Source organism: Xyrauchen texanus, chromosome 46 (assembly GCF_025860055.1).
Source record: "Xyrauchen texanus isolate HMW12.3.18 chromosome 46, RBS_HiC_50CHRs, whole genome shotgun sequence".
Classification (NCBI taxonomy): domain Eukaryota; kingdom Metazoa; phylum Chordata; class Actinopteri; order Cypriniformes; family Catostomidae; genus Xyrauchen; species Xyrauchen texanus.
The window spans coordinates 15,043,012-15,062,474 of NC_068321.1; the positions used below are offsets into that span (position 1 = coordinate 15,043,012).

At 35.0% G+C, this 19,463-nt stretch overlaps 2 protein-coding genes across 3 annotated transcripts; one reads left to right on the forward strand and one right to left on the reverse strand.

The window, feature by feature from the left end:
- Positions 1-171: 171 nt before the first annotated feature.
- Positions 172-14,160, reverse strand: glsl (glutaminase like). Of its 2 annotated transcripts, none has more exons than XR_007969857.1 (22): positions 14,076-14,160; positions 12,521-12,776; positions 11,878-11,978; positions 9,884-9,951; positions 8,899-8,992; positions 8,612-8,744; positions 7,536-7,602; positions 7,307-7,419; positions 6,282-6,411; positions 6,060-6,127; positions 5,011-5,174; positions 4,781-4,839; positions 4,643-4,687; positions 4,494-4,552; positions 4,320-4,386; positions 4,173-4,223; positions 3,924-4,100; positions 3,344-3,475; positions 2,588-2,680; positions 2,434-2,495; positions 852-1,045; positions 172-747 (listed from the first exon to the last, which is right to left on the reverse strand). XR_007969857.1 is itself a non-coding variant. In XM_052119853.1 (22 exons), the coding sequence occupies exons 2-22, from the start codon at positions 12,583-12,585 to the stop codon at positions 651-653; spliced, it is 1,986 nt and encodes a 661-aa protein (XP_051975813.1). In that variant the 5' UTR covers positions 12,586-12,776; positions 14,076-14,160; the 3' UTR covers positions 173-650. The 2 variants fall into 2 exon arrangements, 1 of the variants encoding a protein (XP_051975813.1); XM_052119853.1 differs by having other exon boundaries at positions 173-747; positions 852-992.
- On the forward strand, positions 12,639-16,483 carry LOC127638041 (UPF0235 protein C15orf40 homolog). The gene is made up of 5 exons (XM_052119383.1): positions 12,639-12,673; positions 13,673-13,727; positions 13,916-14,031; positions 14,126-14,255; positions 14,535-16,483. Exons 1-5 carry the CDS (start codon positions 12,639-12,641, stop codon positions 14,625-14,627), a joined length of 429 nt encoding a protein of 142 aa, XP_051975343.1. The 3' UTR covers positions 14,628-16,483.
- Positions 16,484-19,463: the final 2,980 nt, after the last annotated feature.

Consider the following 19,463-nt stretch of genomic DNA (forward strand, 5'->3'; position numbering starts at 1 on the left):
GTTGCTATGGCCCTGATTCAAGGTATAAATTTGATCAGTAAGAATGTAATTGCAAGTCGACCTCTGACCTTGATGTCACCAGGATAACTACCAGTTGGATTACAGAAATACTTCCATCTGCAAGTCAATGTGGCACATTAAGACATTTATGTTAGAGTGTTGAATCAGTAAATACAGTAAACTTGAACTTTCTATTCAAGCATTTATTGAAGAAAAAAAAAAAATTCTTTCTCTTTTAATCATTTCTAATGAGTGAGAGGTTGACTGGGTGTGCTGCCAGCAATACAGGCTACCCAAGTAGAGAAGTATCCTCTTCATTCTGAATAAAATTTAGTTCTATGTGAACCTTGAAAGTATCAGAGGGATAGTTCACCAAAAAATAAAAATACTGTCATTATTTACTCACTCATGTAGTTCCAAACCCATATTGCCTTTTTCTTCTGTAGAACACAAAAGGAGATGTTAGGCAGAATGTTAGCCTTAGTCACCATTCACTTTCATTGTATTGGAAAAAGATGCAATGAAAGTAAATTGTCAAATTGACATTGTCCATTTTTTGTTCCAAAGAAGAAAGAAAGTAACACTGGTTTAAAATAGCATGTTTTTATTTTGGGGTCAACTATCCCATCCAATGTATTTTTAATATTTGATCATAAACTATCTTCATAATCTGTGAACTTTCTCAGAATTTGGATGGCAGGGTCTTGATTGCATCTCATGGCCTCCTGTAAAGCTGTGTTACCCCACCTGTAAATATCAATGCACCAGAACACAGATTAGTGCTAATGTTCCTGTAAAGGCTACATGCTCAAAACACAAGTGCCATATCATACACAACTTAATAATATCACCTGTCCTTGAGTGTGCAGTTCGCGTTTGCATTCTCCACCAGGAACATGATGACGTCCAGACGTCCCTCTGAGGCTGCGACATGCAATGCTGATCGTCCATCATAATCCACAGCATTCACATCTGCTCCTGCCAGAAGGTATCTAGGAAAGTGGAATAACTCTTCGTAACTCCTTGTTTTAAAGGGATTGTCCACCTAAAAATGAAAATTCTCTCATCATTTATTCACCCTCATCCCATCCCAGATGTGTATGACTTTCTTTCTTCACACGAAGGTTTTTAGAAGAATATATCAGCTCTGTAGGTCCATACAATTCAAGTGAATGGTGACTTGAACTTTAAAGTTCCAAAAATCACATAAAGGAAGCAAAATAGACTCCAGTGGTTAAATCCATGTCTTCAGAAGAGATATGACAGGTGTGGGTGAGAAACAGATCAAAATATTAGTCTTTTTTTTTTTTTTTATTACTATACATCTCCACTTTCAATTTTACATTTCACTTTTTCACATCTGAAAGTGAATGTGGAGATTTAAAGTTAAAATAGACTTAAATCTATCATATTGTTTCAGAAGATGGATTTAATCACTGGAGTAGTATGCATTACTTTTATGCTGACTTTATGTGCTTTTTGGAGCGTCAAATATCTGGCCACAATTCACTTTCATTGTACCTACAGAGCTGAAATATTCTTCTAAAATGTTTTGTTTGCGTTCAGCCGAAGAAAGAAAGTCATACACATCTAGGATGGGATGAGGGTGAGTAAATATTGAGAGAATTTTCACTTTTGGGTGAATTATCCATTTAAAAGTAGTTTACCATATAAGTTCAGGGAAGTCAGAAATCAAAATGTTTTTCTCCCCAATTTGGAATGCCCAATTCCAATTACGCTCTAAGTCGTTTATAGCAATCACAAAGAGGTTACCCCATGTGACTCTACCCATCCTAGCAACCGGCCAATTGGTTGCTTAGGAAGCCTGACTGGAGTCACTCAGCACGCCCTGGATTCGAATTTACGACTCCAGATGTGGAGGTCAGAAATATACTTAATTCAGTGCTAAAATCCATTGCAGTGTGACTCTAATAATAATAATAATACAAAAATCAGATTAGATTTCACCCTAAAATGAACGAAAAAGGAAAATAAATAATTTTGTATTTCCTGTTATACTAAAAGATGATTCTCATTACATTTTCAATAGTTCAAAACAGTAATTACAATGTATTACAGAATTGTTTTATTTATTTATAATTTACGATAAATTAAATGCAGTACATAAAACTATGATTTATAAATAATTTAAATACATAATTAACTTTATATAAATAAAACATATATTATATTACCGAACTTTAAATTAAAAAACAAAAAATATTATTTTTGGCATTACAATAAAGAGAATGAGATTTCTCACATTACACGAATAGTCCACAAATAGGCTATAAAATCATGATGCAAAATAAAATATCTTATTAATTTCTTAATTTTATTGTGAAATATGATTCAGACATGCGGAGTGAGATTTTACTGATGTTCTCAACATTGGGAAAATATGTTATTATGAATACCCCCTCTTGACCCTACCTGCGCAAAGACACCATGTCCCCTCTATAAGCAGCCAAGAGGACATTCATGATTTGGTATCCCTGTAATGCAAGAGAGAAATATATCTTTACCTGTATATCTCAAACAAAATTTGTATTAATTATTTAAATATTACATAAATATCTAACCAGACCTCTGACTCCACTTTCCACTGTCTGTAGGACAGCACCTGTCTGAAAGGAGTCCTAATGTCAAAACTGTGCAGCTGGAAGGTTGAAACCAGGTCCTTTGACAAAACGGAATGTTAGCAACCATGTTAGTAAGTCAAGCTTAAAAGGATAGTTCACCCAAAAACTAAAATTCTCTCATAATTTATTACTCTCATGCCATCCCAGATGTGTATGATTTTTTTTTCTTCTGCTGAACATAAACAAAGATTTTTAGAACAATATTTCACCTCTGTGGGTACAATGCAAGTGAATGGTGGCCAGAACTTTGAAGCTCCAAAAGGACATTAAGGCAGCGTACAAGTAATCCATTTGAATCCAGTGGTTTGATTAATGGCTTCATATTCATTTAAGTCCTTTTTTACTATGACTGTTCACTTTCATCTTCTTTTGTTTTGCCGATTAGCATTATTATAAGTTAAAACTGACTTAAATATTGATCTGTATCACACCCACGCATATTGTTTCTGAAGATATATATTTAACCAATGGAGTCTTATGGATTACTTTTATACTGCCTTTATATACTTTTTGAAGCTTCAAAGTTCTGGCCACCATTCATTTGCATAGTATGGAGCTGAAATATTCTTCTAGATATCTTTGTTTGTGTTCAGCTGAAGAAAGAAATCATACACATCTGGGATGGCATGAGGGTGAGCAAATTTTTCATTTTTGGGTGAACTATCCCTTTGACTCTTTGAAAATGGGTGTACTGCATTTACCTCACAGAAATGGACACCCCTCAAGGAATTCCCATTGGAATCTAGTCCAGGTGACCAGCACATGAGTCCCAGAACTCCAGGTACCACTATCAGCACCCCACCATACCGGCTGGACTTGGCAGGTACAGATGTCTGCATTGCAGAGTAAAACTGAATATAATTATATTATCCAGCCTAAAAATCCAGCCATTAAGAACGATACATGTTCAAAATTGGTAAGTCATATATGCAGGACATTAATACAGGTAATATAGAGAAACCTAGATTCTCTCCATTAGAGGGCAGTAGGGTAATACATCATTCTTGACTAAGTATTTTTGAATTTATGGACACTTCCTCTGCTATTCATTACTGAACATCATTAGCATTATTGGTGATTAACATGGCAGGGCAAAGGCCAAGTTATTTAGTTACTTGAAGAGAGGAGCAAAATAATTATTTTTACAATCCTCCTAGAGATGCGGGAGCCGATTTGGGGAAGTTACATGGAAATGATCCTAAACCTCCAATATATAACAAAATATGACTCATTACTTTACAAGCTTAGTCACAAACAACTGCAGAATTTCATAGAACTCACCCTGAAATGGAAAGTCCTTGAATAATCATTCATACCGGCCACTTGCATCATGGAAAGGGTGCTGCGGGTGGCGTGAGGAGACAGTACTTGATCACCTGACAGAGGGCACAGACCCCCATTAGCTAGAGTCGCCGCCAATGCTGCTCCAGACTCGCAAGTGACTTCTGTCGATAAACACTGAGATGTGCAAAATTAACATTTCTGTCTGAAAGCACCGGGATAAAGAATCTAGTATGTAAAGCTGAATACCTGTAAGAGTAAATCCAACGTGGCATTGATCCCCACACCTTCTGGAAAGCACTGGAATGATTTAGTTACCAAAAATGAATGAGTTCATCGGACACTTTTGAATGCAGAAACTTTTTTTGATTCTACAGGGAATTATCTGGAACTAACTTTCTTCTCTTGCAGGTAAAACGAAAGGGCGTGCAGTCGAATAATGTCCTTTCTCAAGTTTTGATAGCTGCAACAGCAATGCTGACAGTCACAATCGTCACCAAACAAACAGAGCAGCACAATTCCAAAATATATATATTTTTTCTCATAAAAACATAAATTTAGATTACATACTTTGTGCAGTTTAAGTTTGCGTGTTCTTTGTTACACAGTCTTCTGATGATATTCAAAACCTGTGTGAAAATAGTTAAAGATAAAAATGGATTGCTTGTATTTCATATTTTCTATCAAACATTGCTGCGAACTATAAAAGCAAAGCTTACAGACTCATACTTTTCTTCTTCCTCCATGACTGGTCTGGTTGCCAGCTGTTTTGGGACAGTCAATAAAATGATTTGTGTTCTAGTGAATTTTGTGAATGTTGAAAAGTGAATATTGTTTTTTCTGTTAACAAATGCTACCTGTAATAGCGAGCTGCTGATTATGGCTCCTGTCTCAACCAGTGGACTGTGTGGTACACCTGCAAACAGAAGAGGTTTGTAATACATGTTTCTTTTAAGAAGCACTTGCTGAGCCTGAAAATCTTTGAAGTGATTATCAAAAGGTCTTTGAACTGAACATCAAACTTTAAGTCCAGAACCAAGCCTAAATCAAGGTAGTGCAATGTGTGGAAATAAATGACCTGGTTTACCTTGCTTGGTTAGGGTAAAAGGTGACTCATATTTGGAGTATTCCTCCATTCCCACAAATCTGTGTACATAGTCAACACCTTGATGGTCCACTGCAAGACCGTATATGAGAGGCCAAGATATCTCTCCAAGAATGCAAGGTTCTGCCCAGTCTCCTAAAGAAAGTCTAGAGTCCAAAAAACAAGAGCATCTCAACTAAACTTCAACAGGCAGGTGTGCGAGTGAGTATTACAGTCATATTTGTACATATCATTAAAGTTATTTGGCCATTTAAATAATGTGATTTGAAGGTTGAAAGCTAAGTGGGTGTTAGGCGGTGGTGAAGATGTTTTTGGTGGTTTCTAGAGTGATGCTCTGTGGTTGTTAAGGTATTCCGAGTTGATCACATAGTCCAATTTAGAAAAATTTAGCCTACTAAGTCAACGGCCTGAAATACTGTGCCAAATTTAAAAGCTATAGGAGGAATTACAGTCAGGTCTTTGGCCAAAAGTGATCGTCTAAACTGTGGAAATAAATTCACATGTCTAAATTTGGTCAGTCTAACTGAGTCACACCTTCCACAGATCACCAGTTTTAAACAGAAAATTTGGGTCATCATCTACCCACTTTCATGTCCCTTGAAACTTGAATGACTTTTCTCCCATGGAACATAAAAGAAGCTATTATCAGAATGTCAAAAACTGCTATTTCCAGTACGACAGAAATGCTTGGTGTTCACTGGCTGTCAAGTTCAGCTGGAATTTAGCTTGGATTTGTATTTATTTTTACCAAAAATTTGTCAGGATCTGAACCTGGGTCTACTTCATCAGTAATCAAAATTACTACCTCTTGACCAACTGGTTTTATACATATTAAATGAACTCATAAGTTGTTAAAAGCATTTTTCCTTTTAATTGTAGGTGCATTTGTACAATAACAGTATGTTGGTTATGTCAAACCTAAACAAATATAATTATACTTAAAGCTTCTCTGTAGCATGTAAAAACAACATTGCTTAATGCATGAAATGGTCTTATGTTCATTTGAAAAAGAAATGGAGGGATCTCAGTACCTCTGTCCATCCACTGTACAGATTGAAATCCCCCAATGTGTGCTGCTTTCTTTTACATGATCTTTCTCCTATTCAGAGATACTCATGTGAGTCATTTTGTGATAATTTTCTTGAAACAATCAATTAGAAAATAACCCATGCTACTTTAATGCATTTTTAGTGTGTCTTCCATTAGAGTGTTTTATAGAAATAGCAACAATGACAGAAACAGATTTGACACACCTTTACAGAAGACAGCTGTTTACATTTAATAAACTGCTTTTGAGTTTCCTCTGCGAAAGTTGAGAAATCTGGAATGACAAATCTTCCCTGTAATGCCTTCAAGATGAAAGACACAAACCCAGTCACACATCTGCAAGATGTTCAGAAGGGAAGCATATTAGTAACGCAAAAGAATAGGGGCATTTTATTATGTAATTTAAAGTATAGTTCAAGCAAAATGAAAATGTTGTCATCATTTACTCACTGTCATGTTGTTCCAAACCTGTATGACTTTCTTTCTTCGTTGGGACACAAAAGGACATGAAGGTGAATTAATAATGACACAATTTACATTTTTGGTTGAACTTTCCCTTTAAGGGAATATTCCAGGTTCAATACAAGTTAAGCTCAAATAACAGCATGTGTGGCATATTTACCATAAAAAAAATTATATTTACTTATCCCTCCTTTTCTAAAAAATTAAAAAACTAAGCAAAAATCAAAGTGAGGTACTTACAATGGAAGTGAATGGGTCAAATTTTTGGAGGGTTTAAAAAGGCAGAAATGTAAAGCTTATAATTTTATATAGCACTTACATTAATTCTTCAGTTAAAGCTGAAGATTATTTGAGCTATAAAGTTGTTTAAATCATAATTTTTACAGTCATTTTAGGGATACAGTGATTGTTGACTTTAAATCGTCATGGCAACGAAGCTGTAAATTTGGAAATAACTTTACACCGAAAAGGTTAATAAATGAATCCCACTAAAATCATGTTAACATTTTGTAAACATATTGTATGTCTTGTGGCTAAACTTTTTAAATAGTGTGTATTTGAATATTTACGAATTGGGCCCCATTCACTTTCATTGTATGTGCCTCACTAGAACCCAGATTTTAGCTTTTTGTCAAGTCAAAATACATTTTTGTGGTAATCAACATTATGCCACAACTGCTGAACTCGACTGAGTTTAACTTGTATTGAACCCAAAATATTCCTTTAAGATGCTCTAAATTAGACTCTAGACATCAAGATCCTGTCTGGCCTGTGAAAGGTGCTTCTGTCAACTGTCCCATCTGCTTCCTGCAGTTTTCGCATCAGGCTGTAGCAGTCTTTAATACGTGGATCTGTTCGAATGATTCCTGAGCTCCACAAAGCCTACCAAAGAACAGACAAGCCCCTTTCACACAGAGAGCCCCAGATAACCCTTACACCCCACATCATTTCATTTATATAAGGCATTGATGAATTTCAAGTATTGTTGATTGAAGTACCTCAAAAAACTGATTGGTGTTGACTCTTCCCCCTGAGGCAAAACTATCAAAGAGCACATCTGCAGCCCTTTTGACAAAGCAATTTGGACAACATATATAAAGTAAATACAGTCATTGTAAATATAAACTCAGCTTTAGAAAACCTATTTTTGTTTACTGACCGTGTGATGCATATTGCACACAAAACTGAAAAACTGGAATTATATACCATTTGAAAGACATTCAGCAGGGAATTTTTGGAATGAGTCCAGTAAAAGTGCCATTTTTTTGTTTATTCACTGATTTAGCACCTGATTCACTAAATAATTATACAAATAAGGCAATGCTGCAAACATATCAAAACCCGCAATGTCTGTGTAAATGCAATTTGCCCGGAGTAATCCTGATCTTGCAAGCTGGTTTTGAGTGCTGTATAGTAAAAATAAAATAAAAGTTTTAAATCTATTTACCAACTGCTTTCCTCAGGCGGTTATAGGCAGATGTAAACTGTGGAGGGCAAATAGCATGGAGTTTTGTGAATGAAGCATAGTCTGTAATGAGGCTAATTTACATACGAAGGAGGCGTCTATATGGAAAGAATTGTCAAAGACTTCATTTAAATAAAATTAAAAGACGCAGTGTTATTTCAGTGCTGATTGGACCTGCTTAAACTAAATTGCGAGTGGTCAGTGAATAAGATGCATGCTTTTACGCTAAAGGCCACTGTTAGGTAAATGTACCCTTCATTGTTTAGATTGAAGCATAATTACATAATTAGGATTAATTACATTTGAATTGACAAAAATCTGATTACTGTGCCTATGGATCCTTTTGATGACGCATTTCTGCTTTGATTTATGAGCGTAATTCTAGCAAACTTTTTTTTTTATTTGACATTTTTTCAACAATTTAATGTACATTGATAAAACTATACATTGTTGGAGCAAATGGGAACGCAAAAATAACATTTGCTATGGTCTCACTCTATAGAAGTTTATCATACTCTAGTTTACTTTCACATTCCAAATCGGGAAAAGTGAAAAGGGTCCATATGCAAAAGCTGCCCTTATGTATTTCCATGCATGTTTGAGACTCACACTTTTTTCTTAAAATGACCTTGTTGGGCCTCTTGTTGGGCCAAGTTTTGCCATGGTTGGCTGGCTTGATGAATTTTGTCCTGCTCTGGTACTGCTCTCTTTGTGCTTCCATTGCTTATTAAAGATGACAAGCCTACGAATAAAATGCACATTAATTAAGTATTTAATTAATAGTTTACACAAAACGAACAAAGTACAAAGCTACATCAAAGAGACAGGGATTGAACAGTATGAAATGTGTGCGACTGGAGATAAGTGCACATGTTGTTTTACTTTGCTCCTTTCACCTGTGGAGCCTGGAAGAATGTAATTGACTGGCCTCTGGGATGGAAAGGTATTTCGTGGCACTGATTGTGGAATGTTCCCTGGGGCTTTTGTTTCCTAGTAACATAAAAACATTAAGAGCTTAGTTGCGAATATTTATGTAAATATAGGTCTATATACCTGTTCTAAAGCAAACAGTGTTATCTTTTATAAACTATTCAGATTTTGTCTTTATTTTCTTGTTTATTTTAACCAAAAGAGAACTAGCTTTTTTGTGTTATTCGTAAGTGTTTTACAGCTTTTGAAGCCTGATGAAATACAACATACACAGTAAATTGTCCTTAATGCTGGTGCCAGACGTGTCTTTGATGTCTAACTAATTGCAGGTGCTTAGCATTACATATTACCCTCTCATGTCAGCATGGCAGCTAACAAATGTGAGATGTTGGCCCACAGCAAACAAAACGTCTGGAGGGCTGGGATTTTATAACAGGTGAAGTACATATTAAATTATCATCTACTTATTGCCTTAGCACAGACATGTTTCTAACTGCTATGCTGCCTTTATGTCCTTTTTGAACATTCAAAATGGTCACCATTCACTAGCATTGTATGTACCTACAAAGCGGAGATATCCTTCTAAAATCTTCATTTGTGTTCAGCAGAACAAGGAAAGCCATACACACCTGGGAAGGCATGAGGCTGAGTAAATGATGAGAGAATTTTCATTTTTGGGTTAATTACCTCTATAATTGTCTCTGCATATTAAGCTGGGATAGCAAAAGATTTTTAACTTTGAAGAAATTACACACTTCAATCCAGAACTATTGAAATGTCCCTCATTGCTTGACAGGTGCTGATATTATACTGCTAAGTTTTTGTAATATTGTGGTGTACCCCAGGGTGGCCATTATACTGTTGTTTCCACTCCCAGGTTTGCTTTATAGTGTACTGTGTATGTGTGGGTGTGGGTGTGGTTAAGGGAGCAATACAGGATCGAGCTTGTACCAGAGTTGCAGTAAACTTCACAGGGTTGGCATTCTTCTTTGGAAGAGCATCTGTCATCTCTCCATTCTCTAAATGAGTTGGGGCGAAAAAAAGAATACAAATCCAGGATGAGAAAGATTCTCCTTTGCTGACTTTAGAGAGAGGTTTAAAGATTAAGATTAGTGCTTATTTGTAAGTGTAAGATTTAAATAGGATTTTCAAAACTGAAAACCACCAAGTAAAGAATTGCCTAAGCAAAGAATGTACATGAGGCTATTTTAGAATCTAGGACACTAAATTCCCAGCAGGTTTAAGATATTGTTTGTGTTGTGTTGTCCTCCCTGCCCAAAACCTCAGCAAATACCACACAGTAACACTCTTGGTGTTGAGAGCAAAAACATTTGAAAACATGGCACTTTGGATAGGGATGGTTGCAATCTTTCTATTTTTACTCACAATCCTTAATAAAAAATATAAAAAACCTATGAACAAATTGTATATAAATATGTACTGTATATATACACTACCAGTCAAAAGTTTAGGGTCACCTTCTCATTCTTTATTATTATTATTATTTTCCACATTTAAGGATAATAGTAAAGTCATCAAAACTATGGAAGAACAGACATGGAACTATAGGAATTATATTGTTTCTAAAAACAATTCCAAAATAAATCAAAACTGTGTTATATTTTCGCATCTTCAAAGTAGTCACCCATTGCCTAGAATTTGCAGACATGAACTCTTGACATTTTCTCAACCAACTTCTTGAGGTATCACCCTGAGATGATTTTTAAACGGTATTGAAGGAGTTCCCACCTATGTTGGGCAACTATTGCCTGCTTTTCTTTATTATTTGGTCCAAGTCATCATTTCAAAAACTTTTTTTTTTATTATAAAATTTTAGCTTTTTTTAATTAAATAAATTAATATGTTGGCACAATTATATATTTGTCTACAAAACAAATTTCAAATATTTAAGCATATACCTTCAGATCAAAACATTTCAGTCATATTTCAAGTGTTTCTAAACTTTTGAATGGCATTGTATGTACAGGATGGCTACAGTATGAGGAGCATGTAGATATGTAAACAATTTTTGTAACAACAGGGTTTTGCACAGTTTTGAGTGATCGCAGATTTAAAGCATTGTGAGTGAAATTATTCAAATAAAAAGATTTGATTTGATTTTCTGCCCAGTTGGGATGATACATACTAGACAAAGTTATGCAGACTGCACAACCACTCCTTAATGTGAAACACAGAAGTCACAGAATGAGGTTTCTTTAAAAGGAAACCCACATAAAATAAATATGGTTTACAAAACAGTCAGGGCATATTGGAATGAAATCCATCACTGTCTAAACTAGGCTCAGAAGTTTGTTAAAGGACTGTATTCACAGCTTGAGTGGTATAATTTGCAGAACAAACTTCCCCCTTAAAGTTTTATTCCACTAAAATCATTTCTTTCATAATATGTCATCAGCTTTCCGAGGACAGTTGAGTGGTGATTAGATACAAATCTTTGAACTAGTGCTGATTAAATCTTAATTTCAAGAATAAAATATATATATATTTTACAATCAATTACAAATCAATGTCAGTTAAAGAGGAAACAATGTAACAAAGGTTCTAAAAATGTATATTGCTGATGTGTTTCTCAGTCACACTAAAACAAATTCCACAGCACTTCTTTTCAAATCACACCCTCTGCCTTTGCACATTTTTTTTATGGCCCAGATGCAGACCACAAGCCCAGTTAAATGAGATTGTCTACAAAACCGTCCCATTCAGTTGGCCTAGTTTGAGCGCTGAAGTTGGTGAAAGTTGTCCAGAGCTGATATGAGATCAGTGTTGCAGTCTCTCTCACAGTGGTTAGACTTTGGATTTGGAAGGTGTCAGGTGAACCTTTATCAGTATAAAATGGAAACACTTTCCCAGAGCACTAACAACTGAGGCTACTGTGAGTGCACAGCCACACAATGTTAAAATGTTGCAATGTTTTGTATATGTACCTCTGGTGTCCTCCTCCTTGTTTGGCTCCAGTAGTTTGTTACCATCAAGGCCTCCATAACGTTTTCTCCATTTGCGTCTAAGAGATGGTGTTCTCTGGAAACTAGAAATAAAAAAAATACTATCTGCTTGCACAGGTTTTTTGTTTCATTTCAAGTATGCATTACCAAAAGTATACAAGTATGCATTACTTGAAAAGTGTGCTTTTACCAGTTTATCCAGCCTATGTTTTTGTGTTGGTCTTAGATGGCCCAAAACCCCTAAAAAGTGTCTAAACCCAGCAAGCCAGACAAGCATGTTTTTTTTTTTTTTTTTTAAGTTTTTCTTTCTTTTCTTTTTTTTTTTCAACAGAGAACTTGCATTTTGGCATTAAAATACATATATCCTACTTATATGATTTCTGAAAGTTAACTATTTTTGTGGATACACTGAAATAGGACCTTGGGATCAAAGCAAAATTGTCTCTTTAGAGACAAGTCCAGTCAGGAAGAGCAGTTCAGCTGTGAGAAATGTCTGTGTGAGTTCTGAATCTGCTATCAGTTGTCAGTTCAGCTAAAAGCTTTGTCCAAGTGCTTGATGACAATATATTTTGGAGTAACAAAAATAACTGACTTCTCTATATTCTAAAGGAAAAAAAATTCTTACCACAGATGAGGATTTTCCTCAGCTTCTTGATTGAAGTTGTTCTCCATGATGAAACTTCCAATCATCAGTGAGTTTTAAGAAATCTGCATCATTTGTCTAACCTCTAGAGACTGTGCAGATGAGTCTTTGGCAGTGCACACACTCAGACAAAGAGTTTGAGCCCTCTCAGTGTAAATAGCCAGTTTTTAGCTGGATAAAAATAGGAGGAACTTAACTGCATCTTGGAGGAGGGATTACTGTTCTGGAAAGGAATAACCTGTAACAAAAAAGGAGAACCAAAAATACAAGAGAAATACAATTATTAATACTAAAAGTATAAAACTGCTGTTGTTGATAATAAAAATAAATCAGCAAATACACATTAAATAACAATAATGAAAGAAAATAACTAAATAAATAATATTAACAAAAAATAATATTATATTTAAAAATTATTATTTTATTATTCTCAAATACACGAGAAACTACTATTATTACCACTATATGTATAAAAAATGCTGTTGTTGATAATAAAAAAGAATCAATAAATACATATAAAATAACAATAATTCAAGAAAAATAAATAATATTAACAACCATTATTATTATATTTTAAAATTATAATTGTATTATTATCAAATACATAAGAGAAAATCCTACTACTACCAAGTATAAAATGGCTTGTAGTTGATATTAAAAATAATAGGCTAATCATTATTAAATAAAAATATATAATTTTTGGATTGTAAAAAGTACTTTTTTATAACACTATTAAAAGAGAGACAAATACACAACAGAAACAGGCAACTGCTGTAGGTGGTGATGATAATATGAATAATAATACGTTATTATTAGCCAATTATTAACATAAGAAGTAGCAGTAGTAAACAAAAATGTACATTTAACACCATATTTGAACCAATAAAGGCTTGTTTTAAAAAATAAAAAATAAATCCTTGTCTGCGCATTTAGTGCGCGTATTTGACGCACCAAATGTATTTACATTTTTTGTCATTCTTGTGCGATTTAAACTGCTGTTTTCACAAGTAAGTTGAAGTCATCCTTTTCTCTCACGATACTTGTATGACTATTTTGATATCTTTGAACTCATGTATTCCCATATTTTCACTTGTACGCCTCTTATTGTTTAGTCGGACGCATTTGACTACACAGTTCTATTAGGAGCGTTTACTCACAATACAACACGATGCCTAAAAAGGACAAGACGGTAGAGCGCATTACATATTACATTGTGTTTTTCATGCATATGATTAATACATTTGTTTAATAATATCACAAGTACGCAATTTAAATAAGTATGTGATGCTCTGATGCGCTTTACTGTCATGTTCGTGCTAAATGTCGTTTAATTACATTACTTAATGATTAAAACATTACATTTTCATCCCCTCTGAGAGCAAAAGCAACCTAAAGCAACTGGAGACACCGCCCGGCCCGGTTACCAAAGTTAAAGACGGTGAAATTGCAATCTCGATACATGCCAAACCCGGGGCCAAACAGAATTCAATCACAGGTTAGATATTATAAATATTAAAATAAAGATATATTCCAGCACTTGTGTATCATGAGTCCATGCATCATCTTCCCTGTTGTTTTGTGATAGATGTCTGTCTCAATGGAGGCGGTGGGTGTCGCCATTGCCGCACCACTGACAGACGGAGAGGCCAATGAGGAGCTGCTGCGCTATTTATCCAAAGTCCTTCAGCTGAAGAAGAGTGAAATATTCTTTGAGAATGTCTGCATCTACAAACACTCACTGTGTGTCACCAACATACAGTAGCTATGTAGAAGTTTTCTGCCCAGTATATACTTAATTATATAAATTTATAAATATTTATATTTCTTAATCATTTTATCAGAACATTTCTTTTAATATTATCATTATTATTTATTATTATTTTTCTAAATCCTAAAATCTTCTTTTTATTTCCAGGTTTAAATTTGATTTTGAAACCCTAATTATTAATGTGGAACCCCACTGAATAATTAATTAGTGGTTTCAATCTCACCATAGGGTTTCAAATCCAGAGAAAAAGTCATCAAGGTGGCTGCAGCTGTCAGCCAAGAGGAAATCCTGGAGAAACTGAGGGTAGAGGCCACTGGATGATATTGATATGACTTGTCTGTTTCCTTTGAGCAGAACGATCCAGGTTACCTTTAACTCATGAAAAAAATAATCACAGTTTGCACTTTGAAACTACCAGGTATCATATTCACTCAAATATCCAGGTTCATCAAATAAAATGTTAAATAATTTTTGTCTATTTAGCAGTATCAAATGATTTGCATATTTGTGTTATAATGACGATACAATGCTGAGAATGTCGAATGCAACCACAAACATGGTTATAAAAGAGTAATGATGAGACAATGATAATTTTATATGTATGTTGCAGTATTAGGGTACACTGTAAACAAAATGTAAAGTTACACTGCTTTAGTACAGTCCATTATATATTTTTTTCTTTCACACATGCAGTGAAATGAAGGCTTTAAAGTTCAGGGCAATTATCCTGCCTTTTTAAAAGAATAAAATAATGACCACTACAGCACCTGATGTCCTCTGCCAGTGACAAATATGTTTATTAAAGAGAATCAAATGATCAGAGATTTTATATTAAGCCAGAAGCCCATCAATGGATTCTCAAAATGTCTCTGTTTTGGAGTTTCTGCTTTTGTATTTAGGTTTAAGATTATACAAGTAGAAGCATTTTTGTTACTTTTCAATAATGCATGACTTATTGTGTTCTGAATTAAAAGATACTGAAGCCATTAGCTTTCATTCAGAACTTGAGGTTGTGTTAAGTGATCTTCACTCAGTAATGTTTGAAAAGACAAATTAATTATACACTAAGCCAGTGGCTGAGCTATTGGCCTTCCATGGTCCGAAGCCTGGCCACCCCATTGGCCACCCCACTCGCAATTGCTGTTTTAGTCATTTTTTAGCACAATTTAGTTTTTTAGAGGTGAAGTCATAACATGTGCGCACACCAAGGTCGCAGCACCTCTCCGTCCTGGATGTTATTGTACCCCATAGTCCGACAATATAAAAGTGCCTTCCGAACATTTCTGTGCAACCACAGACTGGTCGCTTGCACCTGCCTGGCCACCCCTTTGAAAAACTCCTGGCCCCGCCCATGCACTAAGCATAATTACAGATGCTTTTTAACATCACATACAGACATTTTTAGTGCAAAATCAAACTTGTTTGCATCGCAAATCAGCTGAGCTTACAAAATGCTTGAAAAGCAAATAAATAATTTAAATAAATTAAAATGAGACATGAAACAGTATTCTTTGGTTTAATTTGGCTTACTAAGGTTCAGATTAAATTCGAGATGAAAATACCAATTTCTTTTATGATTAAGTAACATTTGATGGCACCCCCCACCATTAAGAGAGAGAGAGGAGAGGGAAATTCATTAAAGGCTGAAAAATGTTTGCATTTAATCATGTTTGCAATATATCACTTTATAATATTTCAAAAATTCACTTATTTGCTACATTCAATAGAGTTTTGCAATATAACCAATTCATAAATGGGAATTAAGGTTATTTGTCTTTTCCTAGAGCCCATTCTGTTACTTATTAAACTGGTATTGCACAGGGCTTATTTTCATTTAACTTTTATTTTCAGATACAAATTTATTAGGACTTGTTAAATATAAAATTAGTTGATAGAAATGTCTTAATCTGTAATAACTCACACTTGTTATACAAAAAATAAAAGAATGGTTGTAGAGGTAAAATACCTTTTATTTGATTAATTACCATAAAGGGTTACTGGGTCCTGAATGAACAATTTGTTCAACAGGTCATCAGCTGGGTAATGCACCACCTTTAGTGCTACATTAGACAGATGATGGCAGTTCTGTCTGACACAACAGATTTGATATTTATAGAAACTATTATATACAGTGGGGTCCACAACTCTGATACCACTTTGTAAAACTGGTATTTAAAATCGAATTTAATCATGAAAATAATGTTTTTAGAATTTGGAAATTAAAAAAAGTAATAATGTCAAATAAATTGGAATTTGTTTTCGTTTTAAGATTCTGCACTATTTCTCAGTCACTAATCAAATGTAAGCAAATTTGTCATTCTCTGAACCATGTTAGGTCAGATGTCCTTGCTTTCCAGTAATTTTCATTGTAATCTTACAAGTTGGAGATATCCACAGGTTAAGTCGTCTGGTTTAACATTTTACAGGAATACAACATTTCTACCGATTTACTAATTCGAGTGACTCAAGGATTTTCCCTACATTTTTAACCATAATCCTGATTAAACAGATTTGTGTAGTCATTAACACTGTCATGAAGACATATCTTGTTATTATAAGACTCAAATGATTTATGCCCTGTAGATGGTGAAATCCTAACTGTAATTGAGGAGAAAAGTCTCTTTTAGAGCCAAATGAAGATGAGTGGGTAGAGACGGTGCGTTGGCCGTTCCTCTACCAAAACAATATTTCATAAAGCTGCTTTTCTGAAAACCACTGAGCCACACAATATGTCATGATTAAACACTGTACAGTAGGGATCAGTCTCTATTAAAGCCATTGTGATGTATTGCTAATTGCAGAATTACTTCATTTGACAACTGCCCTCTGCTATTAACTGTGGCATATTCATGTAAATTTGGATGAGTCATTGAAATTATGCATTTACATCAGACAGATATTTTATTTCTGCTCTAAGTGGTATTGATCAGGTGAGCAAACTCTCAATGTCTCCAAATGCAACCCTCTGATGGCAGTGTAAATTAAATGCAACATTTTATTTTAAGTTTTATTTTAAAGGTTAAATGCAATAAAATGTAATTAAATATCACATTTAAACAAATGTACATTTGAATATATATATATATATAGATCCATCTCTGCTGCTACAGTAGTAACATGAATATTTACCACATGTGTGAAGCATCAGTCAAATCAGCCCAAAGCACATTAAACCCCCAAAGCCTAACTGATGACTTTCTGGTCTGTTCAAGTGAGACCCTTTTTCAGAAGAGTAGTTTAATATTAAATGTCATATTTGTATTCACCCTAGAGAACTCACACGACAATCCAGATGTATATCAACATCACTACTTTTCCCCCTCAGGGAAGTGGCTATACACTACTTGTTACTGTATATTGTTTATGAAGATGGACTCATCAACAATTACACCATCCAGGACAGCCAGAAATCTTGGGGTTGTGTTTGACGATCAGTTGAACTTCACGGATCACATTATAAGAACAGCCTGATCATGCAGTATTGCTCTGTATAACATTAGGAAGATCAGACCTTTTCTATCTGAGCTTGCTACACAACTCTTTGTCCAGGGTTTTGTTATATCTAGACTGGACTACTGCAATGCTCTTCTGGCAGAAATTCCTGCATGTACTTTCAAACCTCTGCAATTGATCCAGAATTCAGTGGCACAATTGGTCTTTAATGAGCCCAAGAGAGCAGACGTCACGTCTCTGTTCATCTCTCTGCACTGGTTGACAATGGTTGCTCGCATCAAGTTTAAGGTGTTAATGCTCGCTTACAGAACAACCACTGGCTCCACACCCCTCTATCTATACTTACTACTTCAAGTCTACTCCCCCTCCAGAAGTTTACGATCAGCGGTTGAGCAGTGTCTCATGGTGCCATCTCACAGAGGCACAAAATCACTTTCCTGGACCCTTAACTTTAACTTTTCCTTGTGGTTGAATGACCTGCCAACCTCCACCCGAGCACTCTAGCTACCTTCAAGAAACAACTTAAGACTCATTTTGTGTGACTTGACCCAATCCTACTAATGCAATGACTGTCTTCTTCCTCTTAAAAAGAAGAAAAAGATTACTCACAAAATCACTATTCCACTATTTACAGAATGAACTTTTTGGGAATTCTTCGTTTTGAATCATTGAGAAATTGCACATTAGCAATTATCAACCTCCCTGATCTTACAAGATGTTTTCTATGCATCTGTGCCCTTTTGTTCTATATTACTAACATATTTTCCTCCCTACTGATGCCATCAGCATTTTAATTGAGTATGGGGTTTTTCACACACCCACACATAATATAGCATCCAACAGCCTATATATGGCCCATCTGAGCATGTACATCCGGAGCACATGATTTTCACTGGTGATATGGGAGTTGAGGATGAATCAAGAGGAAATAATGAGGCCTGGACTCTCCCACACAAAAAAGATAGACCTCTACTGAGATTTCTCTCATATACACATTCTTGCATAGTTGCTTTGGCCCTCATAATTAAACAATTTCAAGGAGATACACATAGAGAGAGACACAGAATTGAGCTAAAAAACCCTATAAAAGTCAAAGGAAGAAGAATAAAGAAATAACTATAGTAATTAATTTTAGTAAAATGTAATTTATGTAACACAGACATTGTAAAATAAATTTTTGTCACGTGCGTTGGTATGTGACAAAATGAAAAATTTGCACTGAACAGCCGTTTAGCGTCATAGCTGTTACTATACTTTGGATTGTAATGCAGCTGGAACGCTCTATTGACTAATCAAAATTGACCGGAACTATCACTTAATAATATTTCACAAATTCAAATATTTGTTGTTTAGGCTCAGCGCAGACTATGCAACATCTTTACTGATGTTTCCAGGACTAGCCCAAGGTTCTCAGAGATCATTAAAACATCGCCTTTGAAGAGTTTTGGCTGTGATCTCATAAACGTTATTTCTTGTTATTCGCCTCTTTAATCATGGCAATCCTTTAAACACAAATTCCTTCCAGAAAATGAGGACCATAATGTCTAACAAAAGCTGCTTATAAGAAAAACTTCACCAGGCCTGCTCAAGAGACACCCTCCAACATTCTACTGACATGAAAAGTAACACGAAAAAAGATGACAGAAAAAGTTGTGGGGCGCCGATCAAATCTCATTTGCTGGCGGCTGCTTCGCCATTGAAGTT

Coding starts and splice junctions, on each gene's coding strand:
- glsl (XM_052119853.1), bottom strand. CDS start 12,585: ATGATTGGAAGTTTCATCATGGAGAACAACTTCAATCAAGAAGCTGAG. Junction 8,993..9,883: donor TGAAGTTTACTGCAACTCTG/GTACAAGCTCGA, acceptor TTATGTTACTAG/GAAACAAAAGCCCCAGGGAA. Junction 2,496..2,587: donor AGTGGAAAGTGGAGTCAGAG/GTCTGGTTAGAT, acceptor CTTGCATTACAG/GGATACCAAATCATGAATGT.
- LOC127638041 (XM_052119383.1), top strand. CDS start 12,639: ATGAGTCTTTGGCAGTGCACACACTCAGACAAAGA. Junction 13,728..13,915: donor TGCCTAAAAAGGACAAGACG/GTAGAGCGCATT, acceptor ATCCCCTCTGAG/AGCAAAAGCAACCTAAAGCA. Junction 14,256..14,534: donor GTGAAATATTCTTTGAGAAT/GTCTGCATCTAC, acceptor ATCTCACCATAG/GGTTTCAAATCCAGAGAAAA.